Consider the following 25,282-nt stretch of genomic DNA (forward strand, 5'->3'; position numbering starts at 1 on the left):
CGGAGAGCCTTCAGGACATGTCTAAGACTGTCCTTGAGTGGACTAGCCAAAGACCAGATTTAAACCTCACAGAACATCTGCGGAGATGAAGACGGCAGTCCAGAGATGCTTTCCCATCCAGCCTTGAAAAGTTCAAGAGGATCTGCTGGAAAGAAAACTGCCCAAATCCAGGTGTCCAAATCCTGCAGACACTCTCGCAAAGAGATTTAAAGCTGCAGCTGCTTCTGCAAAGTCCTGGCTAAACAGTTCTGTTTATGTACTGCTCAGTGGAGCGGAGACTTTCTAACATTTAAAAAAATAAAATATTTTTATTTTGTTTATTATAGGCTTTAAAACTCGAAACAAAAGAAGTGTTAATAAAGTGAAGGGACCTGAATACTTCTCAAAGTGGCTGCATAACTTTAAATTAGAGAATGCAATGCAAAAGGAGCAAAATTACCCAAACATACAAGAGCGATACACACCGACAACTTAGTCAGACAATCACTTTTTAATGGTCTAAAAAGCTTAGTATGATAACTAACATCTTAAAATAATTTTTTGTGTTAAAAAAAAACAGCAAACACTGACGGCCACGAGGCTAGAAGCAGTAAATTTGTGGTATTTCTGCCCCAAACTCCAAATCTCGTCAGCTGAAATCCTTGCATCCACCTGGTCATGCTGTAGCTCTGGCCTGTATCGGCACATCACTTTACAACACACCTCCACTCCAATTCTTTGATTTGACTTTCCTGACTTAAACAACCTCAAATCTGTTGTCATTGATCTTGCTCTGTTCTGTGCTGCTATCCCCACCGTGTATGCAAGAGGACAATATCTGGCATTTTTGTGCAATTTATTGACACAAAAATTAAAAATACGACACAGTGTTACAGGGTTAAGATGTGGTGATTGATTCATAGTGTTCATTTATACAAGAGGACATTACTAATTAAAGGTTATCGTAGCTGCCTTTGAGTGTTTCTTTTCCTATATTTTGTACAGTTGCTGATGGAAAAAAGTGAAAGATGGACCCAAAGAGCAATTCTCATGTATCTCGCTGATGATCAACATTTTGATTGGCTGGTTAGTTAACCAATTGAACTCAATTTAAACATGCCACTGTAATAACAATGCTTAACTGCAGAAATTGCATTGTGCCTTTATATGCGTGTCATCGATGGGCTCTGGCATGTAAAAAGTAAAAGGTCCATTAAACCCACAACCACACCTCCTCACTGACGTAAAAGTTTTGGTCCCTTTTTTGTTCAGAGTTGCTCCAAAATCACTCTGAAGCTGGAATTCCTTTTTAATAATTTTAGGCTAAGTTGGGAGCTCAGAGATAATTCTCTGAAGATTTGTGAAAACACGCTTTGACTATTAAATGCCCAAGAAGTTAATGTTCACTCAGTAAAACAAAGTTAAACCCTGCCAAGGACAGCTCCCATACAACCTGCTGTTACCTACCAAGTATCCAACAAACACCAGGTATGCTATGGACAGGAAAGCCGACAGCACGTACAGCCACACGCTGCCCAGCATGCTCACGTAGACTACGACGAAGTACATGTTGATGGCACACACGATCAAGATCACCACTCCGCCTCCTATCTTAAATACTCTGCAGAAAGATAAGAACGGGTGAAGTTTAAAGGGAGGCACGCTCCAATAAAAGTTCAGATGATGTGTTAGCGCTAAAAAGGCACATAAACAACACATCAGCTGATGAAAATAATAGATGTTATGGATTTTTGAAAAACCGATGCCCCAGTTGGGGGGGGGGGGAAAAAAAAGGTCGGGACAATGGTAAGGTTTTACTCTTGTTTCATCTCAGTTTGGAAACTAAGGAGACTTTCTGCTTTATATTTGAAAGCAAAATATTTTCAGATTCGTGCCTGGTATAAAATTTCAGCTGCTCAGCACTTCCTTTGTACTACAAGAAAAGGCTTTTGTGTTTCTGTTCAAGGAGTGAAACTATGGAAGAAACTGAATATGGAATTAAAGCAATGTCCAAACATAAAACTGTTCAAAAAGAGTTATAAAAATATGATCTTCTCGATCTATAAAGAAAAGGAAAATATTTAAATTAAGTGAATGTCTCTATTTAAAAACAAACAAACAAAAAATTCATGATGTGATATTATAGTATATAGTATATCAGAAATCTGTTCACTATTTTTATTACAAATTATATCAGTAAGGAAGCTGACTAAATATTCACTGATAATTTATGGGACAGGGGTGGGATTAAATAAGTGTATACTTCTTCCCACTCCCTTTCAACATGTAAATTAATCAGAATGTTTTTTTGTATGTAATTTGTATAGTATATATATTTTTTCTCTCATTTCTTTTCTAAATGTACTTGTATATTGTTCACATGTTGAAATAAATTACCAACCAATCAATCAATCAATCAAAACTGTCCGTTGCCATGCGTTCACATGCGTTGTTATGGGTTAACTGTCCATTGCCATGGGTTATCTGTCCGTTGCCATGCGTTTACATGCGTTGTTATGGGTTAACTGTCCGTTGCCATGCGTTTACATGCGTTGTTATGGGTTAACTGTCCGTTGCCATGCGTTTACATGCGTTGTTATGGGTTAACTGTCCGTTGCCATGGGTAACCGGTCCGTTGCCATGGTAACCGGTCCATTGCCATGGTAACCGGTCCGTTGCCATGGGTTACCGGTCCGTTGCCATGCGTTAACTGTCCGTTGCCATGCGTTTACATGCGTTGTTATGGGTTAACTGTCCGTTGCCATGCGTTTACATGCGTTGTTATGGGTTAACTGTCCGTTGCCATGGGTTACCGGTCCGTTGCCATGGTAACCGGTCCGTTGCCATGGGTTACCGGTCCGTTGCCATGGTAACCGGTCTGTTGCCATGGTAACCGGTCCGTTGCCATGGGTTACCTGACCGTTGCCATGCGTTAACTGTCCGTTGCCATGCGTTTACATGCGTTGTTATGGGTTAACTGTCCGTTGCCATGCGTTTACATGCGTTGTTATGGGTTAACTGTCCGTTGCCATGCATTTACATGCGTTGTTATGGGTTAACTGTCCGTTGCCATGGGTTACCGGTCCGTTGCCATGGTAACCGGTCCGTTGCCATGGGTTACCTGACCGTTGCCATGCGTTAACTGTCCGTTGCCATGCGTTTACATGTGTTGTTATGGGTTAACTGTCCGTTGCCATGCGTTTACATGCGTTGTTATGGGTTAACTGTCCGTTGCCATGGGTTACCGGTCCGTTGCCATGGTAACCGGTCCGTTGCCATGGGTTACCGGTCCGTTGCCATGGTAACCGGTCCGTTGCCATGGGTTACCTGACCGTTGCCATGGGTTAACTGTCCGTTGCCATGGGTTAACTGTCCGTTGCCATGCGTTAACTGTCCGTTGCCATGCGTTTACATGCATTGTTATGGGTTAACTGTCCGTTGCCATGGGTTAACTGTCCGTTGCCATGCGTTTACATGTGTTGTTATGGGTTAACTGTCCGTTGCCATGCGTTTACATGCGTTGTTATGGGTTAACTGTCCGTTGCCATGCGTTTACATGCGTTGTTATGGGTTAACTGTCCGTTGCCATGGGTTACCGGTCCGTTGCCATGGTAACCGGTCCGTTGCCATGGGTTACCGGTCCGTTGCCATGGGTTACCGGTCCGTTGCCATGGTAACCGGTCCGTTGCCATGGGTTACCTGACCGTTGCCATGGGTTAACTGTCCGTTGCCATGCGTTAACTGTCCGTTGCCATGCGTTTACATGCATTGTTATGGGTTAACTGTCCGTTGCCATGGGTTAACTGTCCGTTGCCATGCGTTAACTGTCCGTTGCCATGGGTTTACATGCGTTGTTATGGGTTAACTGTCCGTTGCCATGGGTTATCTGTCCGTTGCCATGCGTTAACATGCGTTGTTATGGGTTAACTGTCCGTTGCCATGGGTTATCTGTCCGTTGCCATGCGTTTACATGCGTTGTTATGGGTTAACTGTCCGTTGCCATGCGTTTACATGCGTTGTTATGGGTTAACTGTCCGTTGCCATGCGTTTACATGCGTTGTTATGGGTTAACTGTCCGTTGCCATGCATTTACATGCGTTGTTATGGGTTAACTGTCCGTTGCCATGGTAACCGGTCCGTTGCCATGGGTTACCGGTCCGTTGCCATGGTAACCGGTCCGTTGCCATGGTAACCGGTCCGTTGCCATGGGTTACCTGACCGTTGCCATGCGTTAACTGTCCGTTGCCATGCGTTTACATGTGTTGTTATGGGTTAACTGTCCGTTGCCATGCGTTTACATGCGTTGTTATGGGTTAACTGTCCGTTGCCATGCGTTTACATGCGTTGTTATGGGTTAACTGTCCGTTGCCATGGGTTACCGGTCCGTTGCCATGGTAACCGGTCCGTTGCCATGGGTTACCGGTCCGTTGCCATGGTAACCGGTCCGTTGCCATGGGTTACCTGACCGTTGCCATGGGTTAACTGTCCGTTGCCATGGGTTAACTGTCCGTTGCCATGCGTTTACATGCATTGTTATGGGTTAACTGTCCGTTGCCATGGGTTAACTGTCCGTTGCCATGCGTTAACTGTCCGTTGCCATGGGTTTACATGCGTTGTTATGGGTTAACTGTCCGTTGCCATGGGTTATCTGTCCGTTGCCATGCGTTAACATGCGTTGTTATGGGTTAACTGTCCGTTGCCATGGGTTATCTGTCCGTTGCCATGCGTTTACATGCGTTGTTATGGGTTAACTGTCCGTTGCCATGCGTTTACATGCGTTGTTATGGGTTAACTGTCCGTTGCCATGCGTTTACATGCGTTGTTATGGGTTAACTGTCCGTTGCCATGGGTTACCGGTCCGTTGCCATGGGTTACCGGTCCGTTGCCATGGTAACCGGTCCGTTGCCATGGGTTACCTGACCGTTGCCATGGGTTAACTGTCCGTTGCCATGCGTTAACTGTCCGTTGCCATGCGTTTACATGCGTTGTTATGGGTTAACTGTCCGTTGCCATGCGTTTACATGCGTTGTTATGGGTTAACTGTCCGTTGCCATGGGTTTACATGCGTTGTTATGGGTTAACTGTCCGTTGCCATGGGTTATCTGTCCGTTGCCATGCGTTAACATGCGTTGTTATGGGTTAACTGTCCGTTGCCATGGGTTAACTGTCCGTTGCCATGCGTTAACTGTCCGTTGCCATGGGTTTACATGCGTTGTTATGGGTTAACTGTCCGTTGCCATGGGTTATCTGTCCGTTGCCATGCGTTAACATGCGTTGTTATGGGTTAACTGTCCGTTGCCATGGGTTATCTGTCCGTTGCCATGCGTTTACATGCATTGTTATGGGTTAACTGTCCGTTGCCATGCGTTTACATGCGTTGTTATGGGTTAACTGTCCGTTGCCATGCGTTTACATGCGTTGTTATGGGTTAACTGTCCGTTGCCATGGGTTACCGGTCCGTTGCCATGGTTACCGGTCCGTTGCCATGGGTTACCGGTCCGTTGCCATGGTAACCGGTCCGTTGCCATGGGTTACCTGACCGTTGCCATGGGTTAACTGTCCGTTGCCATGCGTTAACTGTCCGTTGCCATGCGTTTACATGCGTTGTTATGGGTTAACTGTCCGTTGCCATGCGTTTACATGCGTTGTTATGGGTTAACTGTCCGTTGCCATGCGTTTACATGCGTTGTTATGGGTTAACTGTCCGTTGCCATGGGTTACCGGTCCGTTGCCATGGGTTACCGGTCCGTTGCCATGGGTTACCGGTCCGTTGCCATGGGTTACCTGACCGTTGCCATGCGTTAACTGTCTGTTGCCATGCGTTTACATGCGTTGTTATGGGTTAACTGTCCGTTGCCATGGGTTATTTGTCCGTTGCCATGCGTTTACATGCGTTGTTATGGGTTAACTGTCCGTTGCCATGGGTTATCTGTCCGTTGCCATGCGTTTACATGCGTTGTTATGGGTTAACTGTCCGTTGCCATGCGTTTACATGCGTTGTTATGGGTTAACTGTCCGTTGCCATGCGTTTACATGCGTTGTTATGGGTTAACTGTCCGTTGCCATGGGTTACCGGTCCGTTGCCATGGTAACCGGTCCGTTGCCATGGGTTACCAGTCCGTTGCCATGGTAACCGGTCCGTTGCCATGGTAACCGGTCCGTTGCCATGGGTTACCTGACCGTTGCCATGCGTTAACTGTCCGTTGCCATGCGTTTACATGTGTTGTTATGGGTTAACTGTCCGTTGCCATGGGTTATCTGTCCGTTGCCATGCGTTAACATGCGTTGTTATGGGTTAACTGTCCGTTGCCATGGGTTATCTGTCCGTTGCCATGCGTTTACATGCGTTGTTATGGGTTAACTGTCCGTTGCCATGCGTTTACATGCGTTGTTATGGGTTAACTGTCCGTTGCCATGCGTTTACATGCGTTGTTATGGGTTAACTGTCCGTTGCCATGAGTTACCGGTCCGTTGCCTTTGTTATATTTGTTATGTCCTCGTGCTTGGCATGTCTGGAACCGTGCAGAACATGGTTTGGCAAAGACTTGCTAAAGTCTGCAGGGCAGCTTATGTTGCTCCAAAACCCACGCACATCATTAAGCACTGATGGTGCCTTTAAAGATATGCAAATTATCCATGCACAGATACCAACTTTGACATAGGATGGTCAGGCTCTCCACTTGGCCACAGTGCCTCTTAAATGAGCCCTGAACAGGCGTTTCTTGATGGCGTTTAGATCTGTCTGCATGGTGGATATTTAACTTTATATTTGTGGATGCACCACTGAGGGTTTCCCAAGTGTTCCTGAGCCCATGCAGAGATTTTAACTGCAGCATCGCAGCTCTTTTAAACTTTTGCCTTGTATACAGAGATTTCTCTGAGATGATGAATTCCTCTATTTCTTTTCAATTTGATGTTGAAGAAAATTATTTCCAAATTATTAAACAAATTGCCCTTGTAATCTCTCACAGTGTTGAACCCCTTCTCATTTTTGCTTCTAAAGTCCTCCTCTCTCTGTGTAATTTTATACTTATGTTACTAATTAACTGCATTTGCTCTCAGATGATGCATCACGTTTTTTTACTCATTTTTTCCAGTCTTTTGTTGCTCCCATTTAAGGGTGTTGCTGGTATCAAATTCAAAAGAAGCTTTTATTTAAAAAAAACAAACAAACAAAAACCCCACAATTTTTCAGTGTCATCACTTTGCATTTAAATATATATTTAAATATATATACGCATTTATAATATGATTTGTATTTTGCTTTGTTTAAAGAACAGGGTTATAATAAAAACAAGCAGGTTTGATTTGATTTACTTACAGTCCATTGGCAAACTCGTTCATGAGAGATGGCAAACTGGTAAACGTGAGGATGGGAATGAGGGCGAATGGCAGCTGGGAGAGAAGAAGAAGAAGATGATGTGTTACACTAAATGATCACACCAACTGTTAACCTCTTCGTCCACTGGGAGGTGCAGAGGGAAGTCTTTTGGCACATGTGGAGTGATTTTGTAATTTTTTTTCTTTTTAGCTACCTCTATGTCTGCTTGTACTTGTAGTAAAGTTTAGGTAGAATACTCAGGTAATGAAATGAGGAAGTTCAAATCAGTGAAAAAAGGGTACATTTTACTATTCTGATACTTATTTAGCTGCTTTCCTGTTTTTATGGGCACTTGAAGTGTTGGAGTTCACTGGCAGATGTTTTCCTTTGTTTGTCCCTCTGTGTTGTCTGGCAGGCTCCTTGTTGGCAGAGCTAATCAATGAAACTGGCAGCATTTAAGTCTCAGTCTTTGCACTCAGTCCATTCACATAGCACCGTGTTATTTACTTGATTGGCTTTGGCCTGGTTATTTTAGGCTTCACACTACACATTACCATACACCAAACACTGGAGCATGTGAAAAAACAAACACATCTCAAATGTATTGTGTTGAAGTGATATCTACTGAAGATGAATTAGAGCTGGTCTTTGATGTAATACCAGTCTGTATCACAAGATGGTGCTGCAAATGAATGTAATCTTGATGTACTTTTTAAATAATTGTGTATTTTGAGATTTTACAAAGATCTTCTTATTTATTTATTTCTGCTGCAGGGGCTGACACAGAGATATACAACTAAATTTAGAATTATATCAATGAACTCAACCCCATGCATGTCTTTGGACTGTGTGAGGACGCTGTAATACCTGGAGAAAGCAAGTAAACTCGACACAGTGAGGCCGCTTCCAAGGAGACAGTTATGTTAGCTTTAGGAAAGGAACTTGTGGTTTTAAGCAGGTGTGGTTTACACGGGGGTGACTCTCCTACAACGCTTCGCATGCACAGGAGGAACAACAAGGTGTCCCTGGCTTTATATGAGTGACTTCAAAGAGGAGTGAGGCATCTAAAAAACATTTCCCGCTAAACTGCTGCCCCCTGGTGGTGAAAGGTTTACATAAATTCTGGAGATATTACTAGTTATCAACTATTTGTTAGTTAACAGCAAATAACTAACTAAAGCTGTAATAATCATACTGAATGTAGTATTACTACATTCAAATACTACATACACTAAGTATTACTGTTAACATTTTTAGAAACCCTACTTATTTAAAAGGTTTTTCATTATTTTGTGCAATGCAGAGCAAAACTGTTGATTTTAGTGGTCTTAAATGGCTCGACTGGATTTATTTAACTTTACACAGTATCATTACATTCAGCTTTATGAGGTTGTAAATGTTTTTGGTTAAAAAACAACAACAGTTTTTTAAGCAATGCTTAAAAAAATCTAGAAATTCTCTTGTTAAGTTTGGAAGTTTGAGCACTGGAAATCAATAATTCAGACTACAGCTCACATCAGACCACTGATGATTCCTTTATGATAGAAATGCTGCAAAGAAACCAAGACTTCAGAAGACCAAGAAGAAGAAGAAAACTTGGAGGAACAAATATTAGACATCTGGATGAATCCAGATGTGAGCTCTGTGTCTTTGTGAGGCACAGTCAAGGTGAACGGATGTTATCTGCATGTGTGGTTCCCACTGTGAAGCATGAGACACGGTTGGTGATTTATTGAGAATTCAAGGCAACACTTGAACAGCATGGCTACCACAACATCCCACAGCGAAACGCCATCCCATGTGGTTCATGCTCAGTGGGGCCATAATTTGTTTTTCCAGCAGCACCGTAAGAGCTGCTTGACCAAGAAATAGAGTGATGGAGTGACCTGACCTCTGCAGCAATCTGACCAAAACCCAGCTGAGTTTGTTTGACAGCCAACAAATATTTCCATATCAATAACTATGGCATGGTTTTGATGTGTTCAGTGTTGATGTCTCTAAGGAATAAGTGTCCAAACTTATCTTTTCAAAGGGATGTGGTGTTTGTTTGATTCTAGGTGCTTGTAAAGTTGAGGGAAACTGAGGAGTAAATTAAAGTCCCCCAAAAAGGATTGATCCCACATTTCCCAGATGCAGCTCGTGTTTTTCCATTAAAACCTCCATGCCCACTGCCTTTATAATCCACATATGTTTTTGGGGGAAGTTTTCATAACATGAGGAACAAAAACCTGAAGACTTCCTCAGGGTTTTTTCTCAGGGCGAGGTGTTAGCTAAAAACCAGAGTTACAGAGTGGTGTAACTCTGGTTTTTAGCTAACACCTCGCCCTGAGAAAAAACCCTGAGGAAGTCTTCAGGTTTTTGTTCCTCATGTTATGAAAACTTCCCCCAAAAACATATTAGTAGACATGTTATTACAGATCAAATGAGACATGATGAAGGTAGTTATACACAATGTCGTACGATGTACGCACAAGCAAACATTTTCCCTTCCTAGTTATGGAAAGAGTGAAAATGCTTCTTTACACCTGTTTGCAGGACACCTGCTGTTATAATGATAGACTACAATGATGCATAGCTGCAGTGTTTGTAGCTGCTGCAGTCAACACCTTCAAGAAACCTCATGTATAAATTAATCTGCAGTGATGCACAGTGATTTCAATTGAGGAGGCTTAATGCCTTTAAGCTCTTTTATGTTCATTTATCAGTTTTAAGATGTAGTTCTACACATGACCAATCCCACTATGCAGACAGTGGTACAGCTGAATTTTTCCCCTGTAATTTTTGTCTTGCTTAGCTTATCTGAGCATGCATCTGTCCTAATGCACGCTCACTCATCCAGGTAAGGAAATCCCAGAAAGCCGATCCATCTGGATGGAGCAATTTCAGTGGGAGTGATAAAATGTTTCTCCCACTGAAAACGTCCAGATGATATATTGCTGTTTTTAAGCAATAAAGATTAATGATCATATTTAACTGTTTTCACACACTGAGCAGCACAAACCACGATGAGTAAACCTGACTTATAATGGTGATTAACACCTGCAACATTTTCACTGCTGTTTTTGAATTTATCAGCGAGAGAATAACAATAACCGCCTCAGTATAAGGAATAATAATCATAGCATCAATATAATATATTAGGACTTTCGGGACAGGCACTGTGATTAACACGTATGCACCACACTAGAGAAGCATACATGTGGGCAATGACACTGGGCCCTTACATAAGTTACATCCTAGGCTCTACAAAGATTCTCCACAGAATTAGGCATAAACTGTTTCAGACAGGTTTTTTGTCTTGGATCAGTATGAAATATCTGGGAGCGAATATCACAAACATGGTCATCTCAGGAATACAGAAACTCGTCCATCTACCGCTCAAACCTTTTGTTTGTGTGGTGCAGCCAATCAGAAGAAGTCAGCTTAAAGGGAGAGATGCTTAAGCTGCTTAAAGCTACTGTAGTAGCCTCTGGGGATAATTATACAGAGCTGAAATAGAACAGAATGGGTTCCTTTAAAGAAAATAAAGTAGTTATTATGTATCAAAGTAATATCCACATGAATGCCTGGACCTAAGGTTTGCCTGCTTTCCTTGGGGACTGTGAATCAGTGTATATTAAGTATGCAGGAACATTAATTACACACAAATTAAGTAACAAAGATGCTTTGCAACTCATTCGTGCTGTGTATTCAATATTTCTGAAGCAACTGGACCCAGTCTGGCAACATTTTATTCACTACAGACAATAAATTCTTTCATACTGCAGGATTACATCTGAAGCAACTGGGTCAACCCTGTTTCTTTTTTCCAACGAGGCATTCTTATTGCCACTTAGACAGTCTTATCTTATCATTTAACGATAAGAGTACAGCCTGTTTTGATTTTACCAACCTAGAACTTGATCCAAAACCTGAAAAATGCACAAGCAAGCAGGACTGGTTAAGTTATGTTAATGACCTTAATGCACTTAATAAGAACAGCACTACAAAGATAAATAAGCCTAAAAGAATAGTGGTGCTGTTGGCGGATGGTTGAATGAAGCTGAACTGGTTTTAACCTCTGTCTGACCTGCATGCTCTGCAGCACGTTCAGGAAGTCATTCATGCCTGTCAGGTGCTGCACGTCCTGGAAGATGGCCACGAGCAGGGTGGGCATGATGGCAAGCGTGCGGGTCAGCAACACCCGAGCGAAACGTGACCAGCGCAAGTTTAAGAAGCCCTGAGGGAAGAAGAACAAATGAGTCGGTGACATTTACAAGAAAACGGGGCTTGTTTACAAAAGATTTAGTGAAGCAAACCGACTGCAGCTGTACGTGATTATAAGTAAATAAGTAAATTACACGCAGGAGCTTTTGAACAGGCCAAATACAGGGCTCAAGTAAAGAAAGAATGGGAGAACATATCTGCGTTAAAGGGAAAGAGTTAGTGCTGACATTTCCACTGTTTGAGCTTTACATGTGGTTTTTGTTCACATCTGGTTCTTCCTTTCTCACTGACCTCCATGACAAACTGGCCGGAGTATGTTCCAGTCATGGTGGAGCTCTGACCAGCTGCAAGGATCCCCACGGCCCATATGTAGAGAGCAGCTGGGCCAAAGAAACAGCCGAGCACCACTCCCTGTTACAGACACGCAAACACAGATGACAGTGGATAAAAAACAGAAAACATGCTCTGCAAAACCAGCGCAGGCCCACTTTGCTGCCACTAAAACCAGAGAGGGAGTTAAGAATAAATGCATGTTAATGTCATTGTCACCATTTCCTGCAGGGCTTGAATCCAGATGATCTCAGAAATATTATATAAAACACAATCCTGTCATTATGTGCTGCAAATTTGACCTGTTTATGTGCTTTTAAGTTTTACTGAATAAACTACACGGAGGCTACAAACACCCCGAGTTCTGTTCGCAAGCAGGGGCGTCAAACACACCACTTTTTTTAAAATAGTGAAAAAAAAACAACAATTTCTGTGAATTCACGGATAACTTCTGCTTTTAATTACAGCGTAGGAATCCTTTATTCCCTACAGTGTAGCCCAATGAGCTGTACTGATGGGTGTCTTTGATTTATTACAGGAATATTTCATAACAGTGTGGAAAACGACATAATATACGGCAATAGAATGTGATGGACAGACCTTAGCTGGATAATCAGCAAATAAAACGAGTGATTGGTTGGATAGATAATCTGATGTAGCAACACATGCATGAATGAGCCTTTAAATTTAAAAATAAGAAATGACCCCGAGCTTTTCTATTTGTTTTCTGGGCCGTAGCTGGAGATCAGTGATGATCCCCAGCAAGCGCTCTGAGTCAATTTGACGCAGAAGCTGATGATAGCTCTTTGTGCAATTTAAAGCTCTGTGGTGAAATCACACATGCATATGCAAGTATAAGTATGCTCAGACCAAATGTGTCCACACAGTTTCTGAAAAAAGCCACAAATATTTTCCCTTAAGTTCGTTCACTCCTTTTCTTGTAATTCCACTACATACGGTCACTTCATTAGATACAGTTCAACTGCTTATTAAGGCAAAGCTCTAATGAGTTAATTAAATGTTAGCAGATCAATACATTCAGGAACGGTAAAGAGAACTTGCTGCTAAACACGTTGTGATTTAAATAATTAACAACCATCTCTAGTGTTTACAGAAAGTGGCCCGAAAAAGAGAAAAATATCTAGGGAGCAGCTGTTCTCGGGGGAAAAAATCCAACCAAAGCATGCAGAAGAGCATCTCTGAATGCAAAAGACCACGCCAGTGCCACTCCTGTCTGCTAAGAGCAGGCAACAGGCTCCAATACACAGAGGCTCAGCAAAACTGGGCAATAGGAGAAAAGTGTTCTTTATTTTTGCTGCAACATTCGGATGGTAGATGTCAATTGAATAGATGAGGTTAAACGGACGATTTGCATCAACTGTGTAACACTATCATGTGAATATGGGCCAAAATCTTAAATTGCGTTCCAGCAGCTTTTTTAATTGATGCCAGCTCTGAAGGAAAAAACAAAGTTCGCATTTTGTGTGGATCAAAGCTTGCAGACACGTGTTTGCCTCTAAATGTGTCACCTGGTCTGAATTTGCATCAATTCACATCTTTGCACAGACTTCGATTTTAGCTGTTGTTCATCACTGATCTCAACGGGAATTGCAAGAAGCATAAAAAAAATAGCATTTCAGACATGCACAAGGAGATGACCTTAAAAATCTTTAAATTAGGTCAAGTTTTGGTATACAGTGGTCCTTCGCTATAACGCAGTTCACCTTTCGTGGTCTCGCTGTTTTGTAGATCTTTTTTATGCAATTTTGCATGTTTTTTTTTTTTTGTTTTTTTTTTTAAACAGCACATTGTGTTCTGTATTCTGATTGGCTGTAGACCATTTCCTTCTGGATTAATAAAGTATTTCTGATTCACCTCAATGACTGTCAATGGTCCTATCCGCTAACATGGAGGAGGCGGGGTTTATGACCTATACTGCAGCCAGACACCAGGGGGCGATAGAGACGTTTTGGCTTCATTCTTGGGGAGCTGTCGCGTCGTCCATGTTTTATACAGTCATTGGTTCACCTTGTCAAATTTACCTAAATCTTCGATCACTACCAATGTGACTCTGAAGTGAGGTACTGTATGTTTGTAAGTTTTCTCCAACAAACAAAAATTTCGATGAAATGTTTTGCACCATCAAAGGCAACCGCGGGTGACTTTCGTTTCGTTCTATAATACTGGACTTATTTTTCTACGAAGGTTTGAACTTTTAGAGTGTTTAAACCAGAGAAAAGTGTGGAAATGTTCGAGCCTGTCGGAGAAAAGTGTATAAAGTGTGTAGTGAGTGGCTTTACAGCCTTAAAACAGCTATAATAACTGTAAAAAAAAAATCAGGTTAGCCACTTCGCGGATTTCACACAGATTATTTTTAGAACGTAACTACCACTATAAACGAGGGACCACTGTAGTTTGAGTCTTATTACTTTATAATCGCACTCAATTTAAACATGTGGTATGAGCAAATATGCTGAGAGGCGTGCATTCAACAGTATCTTTACCTGTTTATTTGTAAACATATTTGTTTTGTTATACATTTAAATGGTCACAGACTTTTCTTATCATGTTTCAAAAAAAAGCGCCCCTCCAACAGCCAAACCCATCTGTTCTCTGATTGGATTGTTACATTTGTGATTGACATGACATTGACCAATCAGATGAAAGGAAGAAAAAATTCGTACTTGTAACTTGCAGGGGTCCACACACAAATCTTTTTTACACACACAAATTCTTTTTACACATACAAAAGTGATTTACAAGTACAAAATATTTATGACCACATTTTGAGCCCATACATAAAAGCTTACCCCTTTGTAGATGTCCACCTTGAGAGTTTCATTATTCAGAGGGAACAGGTCTAAATGCGGACTGCCTGTTTGATTACAGACATTGAACTGAAAAAAGAAAACGGGGGGAGAGAGGAAAGCAAAACAGACTGCTGAATTTCCATCTCGACTCTGAACTTTTATTAGATCATAAAGCAGCTGCAGAGATACTTACCACCTCTTCATTTGTGCGCTGATAGAAAGCCTCAGCAAAGACGGCCACCACAAACACATTGATGAGGAAAGAGACAAACAGTGCGACGGTCGACTCGATGAAGAAGTATTTGTTGGCCTCTTTTACCTCTTTTTTGTTTGACCGATCTACTTCTCGAGACTGAGAGAGAAGATTTAGAAACTCACTGACGATGCCAATGCAGGTTTCACACAGCTGATTAAGCAGGGATTTCATTACTGTCTGACCTTGACGAGAGCAGAGTGGAGGTAAATGTTGTGAGGCATGATGACGGCGCCCACGATGCCGACGGCCTGAGTCAGCTGGACGGGTCCGCAGCCCTCGCAGTACGGCACAAACATCCCCTTCAGCAGCTGGCCTTGGTCTGGACCCACTGTTACATACTGAAAAGGAAGCAAAGAGTGATTTCAAAAGCAAAACATTTAGAAGATGTAAATTAGGACGAACCTGAAGAGACCAGAGACACTTGGTGATTTTGCACCACCAGAGTTCAGAGTGAGTGTTGGGTGGCACATTTCAAGCTTGGTACAAACATTCATGTGATGTTTAGAGGAAAAATCTTAACACGGTGATCAAAAGATTTCAATGCGACATTTGTGGTTTTCAGTGAAGTCTTAACAACCTGAAGCTCATGTGTTGTGGTTTTTTTTTTGTATTTATATAACTTTGGTTCCTCTTTTGTTGAGTTTCCCACATTCTTCTGTTCCTAGTATTCCCAGTGTTTCCCTGTCTTTCCATTCCTCTGTCTTGTCTACGGGATTACTGCCTTTCTCTGTATTTCCTGGAGTCTGTGATCTTGTCGAGGTGTCAGGGATGTTGTGACATTTGACCAAAACAATATTTCCCACTATGACTTACTGATTATGCCAAAAAATCATAATCATGATCATTTTGATAAATATCTCTATTTTCTTGTTTTAATAATCGATGGAAGCCGAAAGTCCATCCATCAATTCCTCTTCTAGAGAAGCCTGGACGTCCTCCAGCTCATCCAGGGGAACAGTGAGGCATTCCCAGCCAGCTGAGAGACATAATCGCTCTCGCATGTCCTGAGCCTTTCCTCCTACCTCCTACTGGAAGGACGTGTGGAACACCTCAGCTGGCTCCTTTCGATGTTGGCAGCAGTGGCTCTACTCTCAGTCTGACTGATTTCCCTCTCTCCACCACCCTTTGGAGAAAGCTCATTTCCACCACTTGTACCATCTCATTCTCTCAGTCACTACCCAGAGCTTGTAATCAGAAGTGAGGGTAGATTTAAGGTCACTCAACTTCAACTTTAACTTTCTCAGTTTCATCTCAAGTTAGTGTGTTTATTTATACAGAGAAATGGAGGAGTGGCAATAAGCAGATTTCACACAGTGGGCACAAGTTGAGAATGAGTGTGATTGCACAGGGGTAAGAACATTTCTGAACACATATTATTGAATGAGGTCTATTGTCTTGATATTCTTAAAAAAATATCCGGTTGAGATTTGGACATCATTTTGGATCCAGGGACTTCCAGGTAGTATTAAAAATATTTTGCTTACTTTTCCCCCACTGACATGTTGTGACCCGCTGATTGAGAGACCCCCCCCCCCCCAACTAATTTACAGATAATCGTGTGTAAGTGTTTATACCTCATATCCAAATGTGATCCCCATGATTGTAATGAGGAAACCAAAAAAGGCTTCCAGCTTTCTCAGACCTGCAGAGACAAAAAATAAGCGGCGTGCTTCATTTATTGCTGACATGCCGACGTACAGTTTGGAAGTGATTAATCCAACCTACCGTACTTGTCCAAGAAGAGGAAGACAAACGTGTCAGTGATGGTGATGAGGACACCCCCCCATAAGGGGATCCTGTGGATAAACACAAACAACGGAAAAGATCATCGCCAAGGAAGTAATCGACTCATTTTATGGCAATCATCAAACTGCGCCTGAGTCCCAGTGGCCGTTAAACTGATGCTTAGTCTGTTTACACCACCTGCCAGAGGAGAGGAGGTTGAAAGCGATGGCGCAGCCGATGACCTCCTGCATGTCTGAGCCGATGAGCGCCAGCTCCACCATCACCCACAGGATGATACGAGGCACCTATCAGAGTCAGGCAGTGTTTACAAAGGTCTGAGCTGACATAGAATTCAGTTTGCAACACATCCGGCATGTGAGGAAACCTTTTATTGTTGGAGATTTTTACTCTGTGGCACAACTACTGCTTCTTACAGTGTTTGGGAATTCAGCTGTCTTATCAGCTTGTCCATCACCTGTAAAGCACTAAACAGCATGATTGGTGCCGTATTTACTGGACTTTTATTGAATTAGTATCCAGCAATCTCCTGACAATAAAAGTCAGGACCTTTCGCCCTCTGCTGCTTCAGTTGGTCATTGCCGTCACGCTGCTCACGTGGATAAATGAAGGCCTAGTTTTATGTCTAAGCTCTTCTCTGCAAAAATGTGAGCGAGGTGTGAGGAACAGAGGACAGAAAAGCTGAAGCTGCACAATGAGAATTATTGGTTTAAGGCATGTCGACGTGGAGGTGCAACAATCATACACAGTCACACCACAATTCAAGGACTTTGATGTAGGACAGAAGCCTTCTCTGCCCGCTCTTCTCCCATCCCATCTGGGACAGGTTGCGCCTTAAACCTTTTCAAGAACATATAAAGTGAATTTACGATGGCAGAAGGTGTTCATGCATTCCTGCTTGAGGACACAGCCTTAATTTACCTTTGACTTATAGGCACAAATTAATTTTCCGGGACTTCTTTTCAGCTTTTCATCATTCGATAAATCAATTAATAAACCAAGCCGGCAGTCAAAGCATTTGCATTTTCAACTGTATCACTAGTCCTGTAAACTCAGAAAAGTTAACAGATTCAAAGATAAGAAGTCAATTCATTCATGCAGCTCTGCATACGTTTCCCTACTGAAGCTTAAAAAAAATGTTTCCAACAGTGGGCAGTGTAGCCTGAGAGGACAGAAAGAGAGCAAACAGAGGCACATTTGTAACAGTTATTTTCTCTCTTCATGTTTTACAGATGCAAATATTTCTTATAAGCTGGATTTAAAAATATATCCACATGAATAATTCATGCTGTCACTGTTTTGTAAGTGTCACCGGCTCACGCTGGTTTGATTTAATGTTTTGAGACGCATAATCCAAGGATTACAGCTACTGTAACAGCAGTGCTTGTAATGCAAGGAGGCAGTTTCAGTAAACTAAGACTGCTTCTGCTCACAGCCTCTCAGTCAGACTTCATCCTGCTCGTGTTTTAGAACGGTGATGAGAAGAGAGAGCGCAGAAGCAGCAGCAACAACAACAACAACAACGGAAAATAGGACAATAACGGCCAACGTATCTCACAGTGTGGTACTGGCGGTTGCAGACTTCAGCCAGGTGCATCCCGGTGACCACGCCTAGCCGAGCCGCCAGCCTCTGCAGCAGCAGGCCGACGATGGTGGCACCCAGCAGCACCCAGAGCAGCTGAAAGGACGAGGGCAGAGAGCCGAACAGTTAATCAGAGCCTGTGAGCTGATAGGTAACATGATTGTGAAGCTGCCCTAAGATCTGAAAAGAAACTGAAGCCAGGAAGTGGTTTAAAACACCACCAGTAAATTATGAAATCTCTGTATGTCGTTCTGTCTGTTATTTGCCCTTCGATCAGCTTGAAACCCAGCGAGTTGTTGCTCGAGTACGTGTAGTTTGAGGTTGTTTGAATCAGTGGTTCTTATCTTTTGTCTAAGGCTGTTTTCACAGCTGCCGTGTTTCATCAGTTTAAATCAAACTGGTTTGTTTTCCCTCTTGGTGCGGTTCGTTTGTGCAGATGTGAACACAACAATCGCACACCAAAACAACCGTACTGAGATCGCCTCGGGTCTTGGTACGGTTCCACACGAACTTCAGAACGGTTTGTTTATCCTGTGAACGTGATCTGAACCAACTACCATGGGTACATTGCAAGCTTGTCTTGTATCCAGAGATGCAGCAAGGTAGACGTGCAAGGATCTGTACGGGCTGGCAGCTAGCTGTGAAACAAACCTAAATTCTCCGTGTTCCCTGATAGTCCAGAACACGGCACCTGCTTCCTGTATTTACTTTTGTTGTTCCCGCCCCAGACACATCTGGCCGATAAGCAGACCAAATATTCTTATGTGGTTTGTTCGTGACTCATTTCGGTTCGCTTGGAGTTCATTTGGATTTTTCTCTGTGTGAAAACAAACTAAACCACAAGGAAAAGCAACAAGTTTACAAACTCATCGACTGATTCAGACCAGAGTAAACGAACTATAGGTGTGAACATGCTCTGAAAGTTCTGCTCTGTTATGCACACAGACACACATAAAACCACGTTTGCTTTGGCTTTGTGACAGCACTGACATTAATTTATTCCCAAGACTCTGTTTTTAACTATTACACTTACTCAACTCTGTAAAACTAAACCTCATACCTTTCCTTCTACTACCTTTAGTATCCTATTTTTAGAATTTCCGCTTTATTTTTGTTTTATTGTGTGTTATTGAGCCATTTTACACTTTTATTATATTTTATTGAGCCATTTTACACTGCTCAAAAAAAACCAAAAACGGTTAAACTTCAGTTAGGAAGCATAAACTGATTCAGTGGTTTATGTTCCTGACTGCACACTAATATAGCCCTGAAGTGTAATGGACTTTGTGTTACACCGATGATCAAGGGCCCACTTACTTTTTGGAGCGATGCAGCTTATATAAATTTCTTTTAGATTATAGTCAACTGTATTTTACTTGAAAGTAATTCTATTTTTTGGCACTACTGTCTGTTATTGAGCTATTTTTATATGTTGTTACTGGTTGTGTCAATGTTTTATCTTCTGTAACAAAGCAAGTTATCAACCTTTGGGATAAATAAAGTACGTCTAAGCCCAGCTTGACTTCTTTATCTTAAGTTGTGGCCCTCTGACAGAAACAGATTTGCGCATATAGAAAACTGGAACCTTTGCATTTTATGAAGCGCCTCTGCTTTTCAGTCAGTGTGAGCGCGTTTTCTGTGAAAAGAGACTGTTGTTTTGCGGCCACATTAACCTGACGTGAACTTTCACGAGTCCCGTACCCCTTTTTTACCATCTGCTTCTACTTCCCCTGTTGCGACATACTTCTTTCTTTGGTGGAAAACCTAAAAACGATAAAGGAAATGCAGTTTTATTCTTATGTCTCGCACTCCCTCTGCCTCCCCCATGACGGAGATGATGCTTTACTCTTCATCTATATTCTTATTTCATTTTAGAACTCTGAATATAATCTGTTTATGTCTTTCTTTCTTTTTTTCCTGTCAAACAAACATATTTTGATCGCCTTATCTGAATTAAATCAATTAACACTTCTTCTCAGCACATGTGTTCAATGTTTGTTTGAAAAGACTGCTGCTGCTGGTTTATAAAGCACAGAACGGTTTATAAGCCAGCATGTTTTACATGTCTGGTCTGCTGCGTATTGACCCCTCAGGTCTCCCAGTACAGGTCTGCTTTCTGTCCTCAGAGATAAAACTAAACATAGAAGCAGCAGCTTTCAGGCTTTTTGCTCCACATGTCTGGAACAAACTCACATAAAGCAGGAGTAACTCTGTGTTCTGGTAAACTAAGACTGAAGACTTTTTGTTTGCCACTGCCTTTTATTAAAACCAATTAATTCTTGAACCAATTTCTTTCTAATGTGCTTTTACACAGTCTTATGTTGCATTTAGTTTTATTCAAAGCTTTTTATGTTATTTTATGAGAAGCAATGTGAATTTTATTGTTGTTGAAAAATGTTAAACAGATTAACTTTGTCTTAATTAACAATAATTAATCCTCACATTACTGAGCCGCTACGAGACTCTTGAGCACTGCTTTTCTGTGACTGTGCTGCAGCCTTGTCGCTGTGATTGGCTGAGGCTCACAACCTTTAAAAGCCCTGCATACCTCAAGACTGACGGTCAGGATTAAGGCTTAGGGCCCGGTCACTCGTACACCAGTCTCAGTAAACATTCACTCAGTTTAAATGATGCGACTCCGAAGTTCAGGAATGTTTCCACCTGTTTAAGGGCAAAGGACACTTTTGTTAAACTTTGACCTGCAGTGCTGTGGGACTGGTGAATTTCAAAGTCGGACTTGTCTTTCAAGAAATATTGCTGAAATGCAAAAGAACAAATGACATAACCGGAGCAACCATTAATGCTGAAAGGTATCTACAGGTTGCAGAGCAACACATGATGATTTAGGTAAAGGCTTTGTCTGTTCTGCACATTTACCAGCAGCAATCCTCCATAATCTGAGTCTGAGCGCTAAACGGGCTTGCTAACGCTCTTGAAAGGAAGTTCAATATAGCCAGACATTCTTTGTGTTAGCTTGGAAAGACAAAGACTGTGCACGCTCACAGAAAAGTGGAAACACGGCACGTCATTAAAGTCTTCTTCTGCACAAAATGTTGTCATTGAGAGCTACCTATTTCATTGCTGCCTACACCAGGAGATAGAAATTTATAAATAATATGAGAGGTTAAACATGCCACTGGTGCTGCAAATAAATCTGCAACTAATATTGTGAATACTCAAGCTTTCACTGCAGTGCTGCTGTTTATTTCTAACACGACAGCTGCAAAGTTAGAAACTTTAAATCTGACTTGGCCCAAAGCGCGATGATGGAGAAAACCACTTTGGTTTAGTTGTCGGATGAGTGTGGAGTGAATTTCATTGACTAAATCAGCTTGGTGATAAACAGCCTACAAACACAGTGATTCTTTTTTAATCTAATGCATGTTGTGTTTGCTACAACTCCAACACTGGGCATCTGATTAGGACCAAGCTGAAAATCATATTTATGCACATTCCTCATCCATACATGTGACGCACAGTTGGTGCTGGTATAACTTTGTGAGGTACTTCTCAACAGATTAAATGTTAAAAAGAAATTTAGAGAAAAGAATTAGTGAATGTGGCACTTTCAGACAAATTTAAACCGAAATCCGAACGTAACCTGCTCTGGACCAGTTGATGTGTTCAGCATAGGTTACCATGGTGACATAGCCAAGTTTAAAAAAGCAAGACGTGCGACCCATCAGTCTGTATTTGCAGTACACTCACTCAGACCTGTTACCCACTGAAAACATTTGGAAGACAGTAAAAGACTAAACAATAAACAAGGCCAGAAACTGTTGAGCAAATCAAATTTTACCTCAAGCAAGAACAGGAAGATATTTTTTATTTCAAAATGATAGAAACTCATGCTTTCAATAACACTAACAGAGTGTGAAGAAGAGGTGAAGCAGCCCCTGTCTCAACTTTATTGAAGTTTGCTGCCGGCAAAAAAATTAAAATGAGCAGATATTTTAAAACAAAAGGTTCCCACTGTAAATATTAGATATGTTTAACTTTGTTTTTTAACTAAGGCTGCATTTCTTTTTAATTTTAGTAACCAAGTAATCAACGTTTTTTGAATTTGTTGCCTTTCTTGGTCCTGTGTTGTTATAACTTAGATATTTGGGGACAAAACTGCTGCTTGTACAAAATAATTTGGGAAGTATAGTGGAAAAATAGTTAATTACCAAATAATTATCATAATTGCAAATAAAAATGACTTCAGTTTAACTTTCTCTGACATAAGCTAACTCTTAATCAACCAAAACACAAACCAAGCATGATCTCAGTTACCTTGAAGCCAGCTTTGGCACCTGACTGCAGGTCAGACTCGATGTTACCTGGATCCAGGTAGGCTATGCTCATCAGAAACCCCGGGCCGGTGAAGGCCCAGAGCTTGCGGAGACTTATCCACCTCTGTGGCAGGGGGAAACAAAAGTTGCACCACTAATAACATCAAATCTTGATTTAACTCAGGTTTGCATATGTAATCCAGGGTTGATTTACCTCGCCGTCCTCCTCAGGGACAGGGACTTTCTCATCAAGGTAAGTGCTGGAAACAGGCTCATCATTGTGATTCTGGAGGAAGACCGAGGGTGTGGAGTGTACTCTGTGAGTGTATGTGGTCTGGATCACCCCTTTCTCTTCAACCACGTCATCCGCTGAAATTTAACACCAACATAATGACAAAAGCATCGTAAGAAAGTAGAAAAGTGAACTTTACACAGGTCAACAACACACAAACAGCATGTTAGGCAGGCAGACGGGTAGGAAAACAACTGATATATACATAAAAATGCGAAGCTTATAGTATAATAACATAATGTGTTCCAGGTAGGGCTGTGCGATATGACCAAAATCTCATATCCCGATATAAGAATTCTATCGTCCCGATAACGATATAAATCACAAAATTTTTAAATTTTCTGTAAATTCTGTGAATCTCGGGCAGCTCGACTTGCGGAAAAGCCTGTTCTAACGTTTGAGTCTAAAGTTTATTTTTTAGCACCTGGCGGCTCTTTTTTTTTTTTTAATTCTCATCCATAAATAATCTGCTCTTTCACGTGATTCAGTTTATTTTGAAAGGTCTCAACAGGATCTTGAGCTTTATTGTGAAAGGTTTATGTGGAACATAAACAAGCGGACACGCGAAGGTGTTACCGTCGCTGTTGCTAACGACAACGCATAAAAAAGGCGCTTGTCCGTCAGTAGTGTGGTTATATTAAATATAAGACAAAGAGAGAACTTTAAGAAATTAATATAGCCACTACAGTGACCATCAGAACGATGAAAAAAATATTGCCGCAAACAGTTTATTTTGCGACACCACGAAACAAACGATAGCGTAAAATGAAACGATAGATGTTTTTATATCGTCATCGATATACATGTTATATCGAACAGCCCTAGTTCCATGTTTATCTTTTAGCTTGTTGAGAATGCAGTTTTGTTTTAAACTTTCATATAAACCAAAGTTTAACTGCTGTCAGAGGTGCAGGTAATAATGCTGCCACGTTCAGTCAGATGTGTGTTTTGTCTCCTTTCTTTTATTCTGTTTCCTCTGCGTTTTCTGTAAATCCTATCCTTTAAACAGATAAAGTCTATCGTCCATCCAAACATCTATTAACTATAACCATGTGTCTGCTGAGATTACAGGGCCCCAAACACATAACTGAAGATACAATAAAAAATACTCTGCTTTAAACAGTAATCTCACACCCAGCAAACACTTATTTAAAATCCTTTAAAAACATGACTTTATGAGCTGGAAAGTCAACATTAGAGTCTTTAGTTTAGGCTCAGGTCTACGTTTCCACTGTCCGCGTGCAGATCTCCACACAGCTCATCCCAAACAGCGAAAACTTGTTGAAGAATATTTTATTAGACAACATCAAGTTATGGTTAAAAGGTTTTAAGGTCAACGAAAAGACAAAGAATAAATTACGTGTGTCTAAATCTGCTTGGAAAGTGCCACACTTCTCCAAACTTTAAGGACGGGCATCTCTTGCTCAGAGGCGTCAGAGTTACAGTGCATCACTGTGTTGACTTAGCAGGTGGAAACGGTAGGTTTAGAGGCTTAAACAAATAAGCTCATCATGCAACACTCCATGAGACAATGCTTCACATGTAGAGAGAACGCAGTGGTGTAAAGAAGTTTTTAATATTAAAAAAATATGGCTAACTGACTGTCTTTTCTAAATGTCTGGTCTTGGTTGAAAATCCAACTTTAACTGATGTTGGACACGTCACCGTCTGCTGGATATCCATCCTGGGCTTTCTAGTTGTTTAATAACATCCTTTCATCAATTAAGCAATAAAAATGATAAAACCCCTGATAAAATAATCCGTTCTGACGTTTACTTCTTAGTCTGCTGCCCTTTTTTTTGTAGAACTATTTTCAACTTTCTAGCAAAATGACTTTCCGCCTTTTCACTTTTCAGCCAGAACACGTGATGGGTTATGCCTCCTCCCTGTTCCTCCTGTTTTTTGAAGCCTTCAGGGGTCCAGGTCATGTGAAGGCTTTTGTTTACAGCAGGTTTCTCCTGTTTTAGTCTCTTAATCTGAGCCAGCAATGTCTCTGCTATCAGGAACATGAGCTGCATCAGTCTTATCTGAGCAGACGAGCTGCAATTATGGCTGAGCACGAATACATTCAGAACTTGTTCTTCTTCATATCAAGAACATTGTGTAAAGTTAAAGTGTCTTAATGCTTCTAAAACACATTAACCCAGTTTAAGTTGCCCGTTGGACCAGGAGTGACTTCCAAGACCAGCCATGACATAAATCCTGCTCACAGCTTTGCAGCTTAAAGTAAAATTTTGTTTGAGCTCAGAAAAGCTTTCGGCAGAAGATCCTGAGTTTTCTGCCTGAATCCTTATACACAGTGAAGCTCAAACATCCAAGAGAAAAGTTATAAAATCATTATCATAATTTAAAATAAATAAAATAAGAACAAAAACTCAAATATTCAGCAAAGAGCTGATCAATTTTAAGCTTATAATTCATAAGAACTTGTCATTACTTCAGGAGAGGTTTTTCGGGGCTTTTTCCAATGTGACAAACATCAGAACAGC

General features: G+C 41.4%; 1 protein-coding gene across 2 annotated transcripts in view; it reads right to left on the minus strand.

Moving 5' to 3' along the window:
- The window catches only part of LOC147305762 (natural resistance-associated macrophage protein 2-like), a 34,999-nt gene that overhangs the window by 4,474 nt on the left and 5,243 nt on the right, over nucleotides 1-25,282 (minus strand). The window contains exons 3-15 of one of the 2 annotated variants that reach the window (XM_086277326.1): nucleotides 22,716-22,870; nucleotides 22,503-22,625; nucleotides 18,204-18,323; nucleotides 16,826-16,932; nucleotides 16,628-16,698; nucleotides 16,477-16,544; nucleotides 15,085-15,240; nucleotides 14,840-14,998; nucleotides 14,647-14,733; nucleotides 11,798-11,917; nucleotides 11,370-11,519; nucleotides 7,301-7,374; nucleotides 1,447-1,600 (exon numbers count right to left, since the gene is read on the minus strand). In XM_086277326.1, the coding sequence (XP_086133452.1) occupies nucleotides 1,447-1,600; nucleotides 7,301-7,374; nucleotides 11,370-11,519; nucleotides 11,798-11,917; nucleotides 14,647-14,733; nucleotides 14,840-14,998; nucleotides 15,085-15,240; nucleotides 16,477-16,544; nucleotides 16,628-16,698; nucleotides 16,826-16,932; nucleotides 18,204-18,323; nucleotides 22,503-22,625; nucleotides 22,716-22,870 (1,544 nt within the window). The remainder of the gene's footprint in view (nucleotides 1-1,446; nucleotides 1,601-7,300; nucleotides 7,375-11,369; nucleotides 11,520-11,797; nucleotides 11,918-14,646; nucleotides 14,734-14,839; nucleotides 14,999-15,084; nucleotides 15,241-16,476; nucleotides 16,545-16,627; nucleotides 16,699-16,825; nucleotides 16,933-18,203; nucleotides 18,324-22,502; nucleotides 22,626-22,715; nucleotides 22,871-25,282) is intronic. The other variant, XM_086277327.1, reaches the window with a different exon arrangement.

The sequence above is a fragment of the Aulonocara sp. 'chitande type north' Nkhata Bay genome, linkage group LG20 (genome assembly GCF_057382095.1).
Source record: "Aulonocara sp. 'chitande type north' Nkhata Bay isolate Kocher_YH1m ecotype deep benthic linkage group LG20, A_spYH_male_GT1.1, whole genome shotgun sequence".
Taxonomy (NCBI): Eukaryota; Metazoa; Chordata; class Actinopteri; order Cichliformes; family Cichlidae; genus Aulonocara; species Aulonocara sp. 'chitande type north' Nkhata Bay.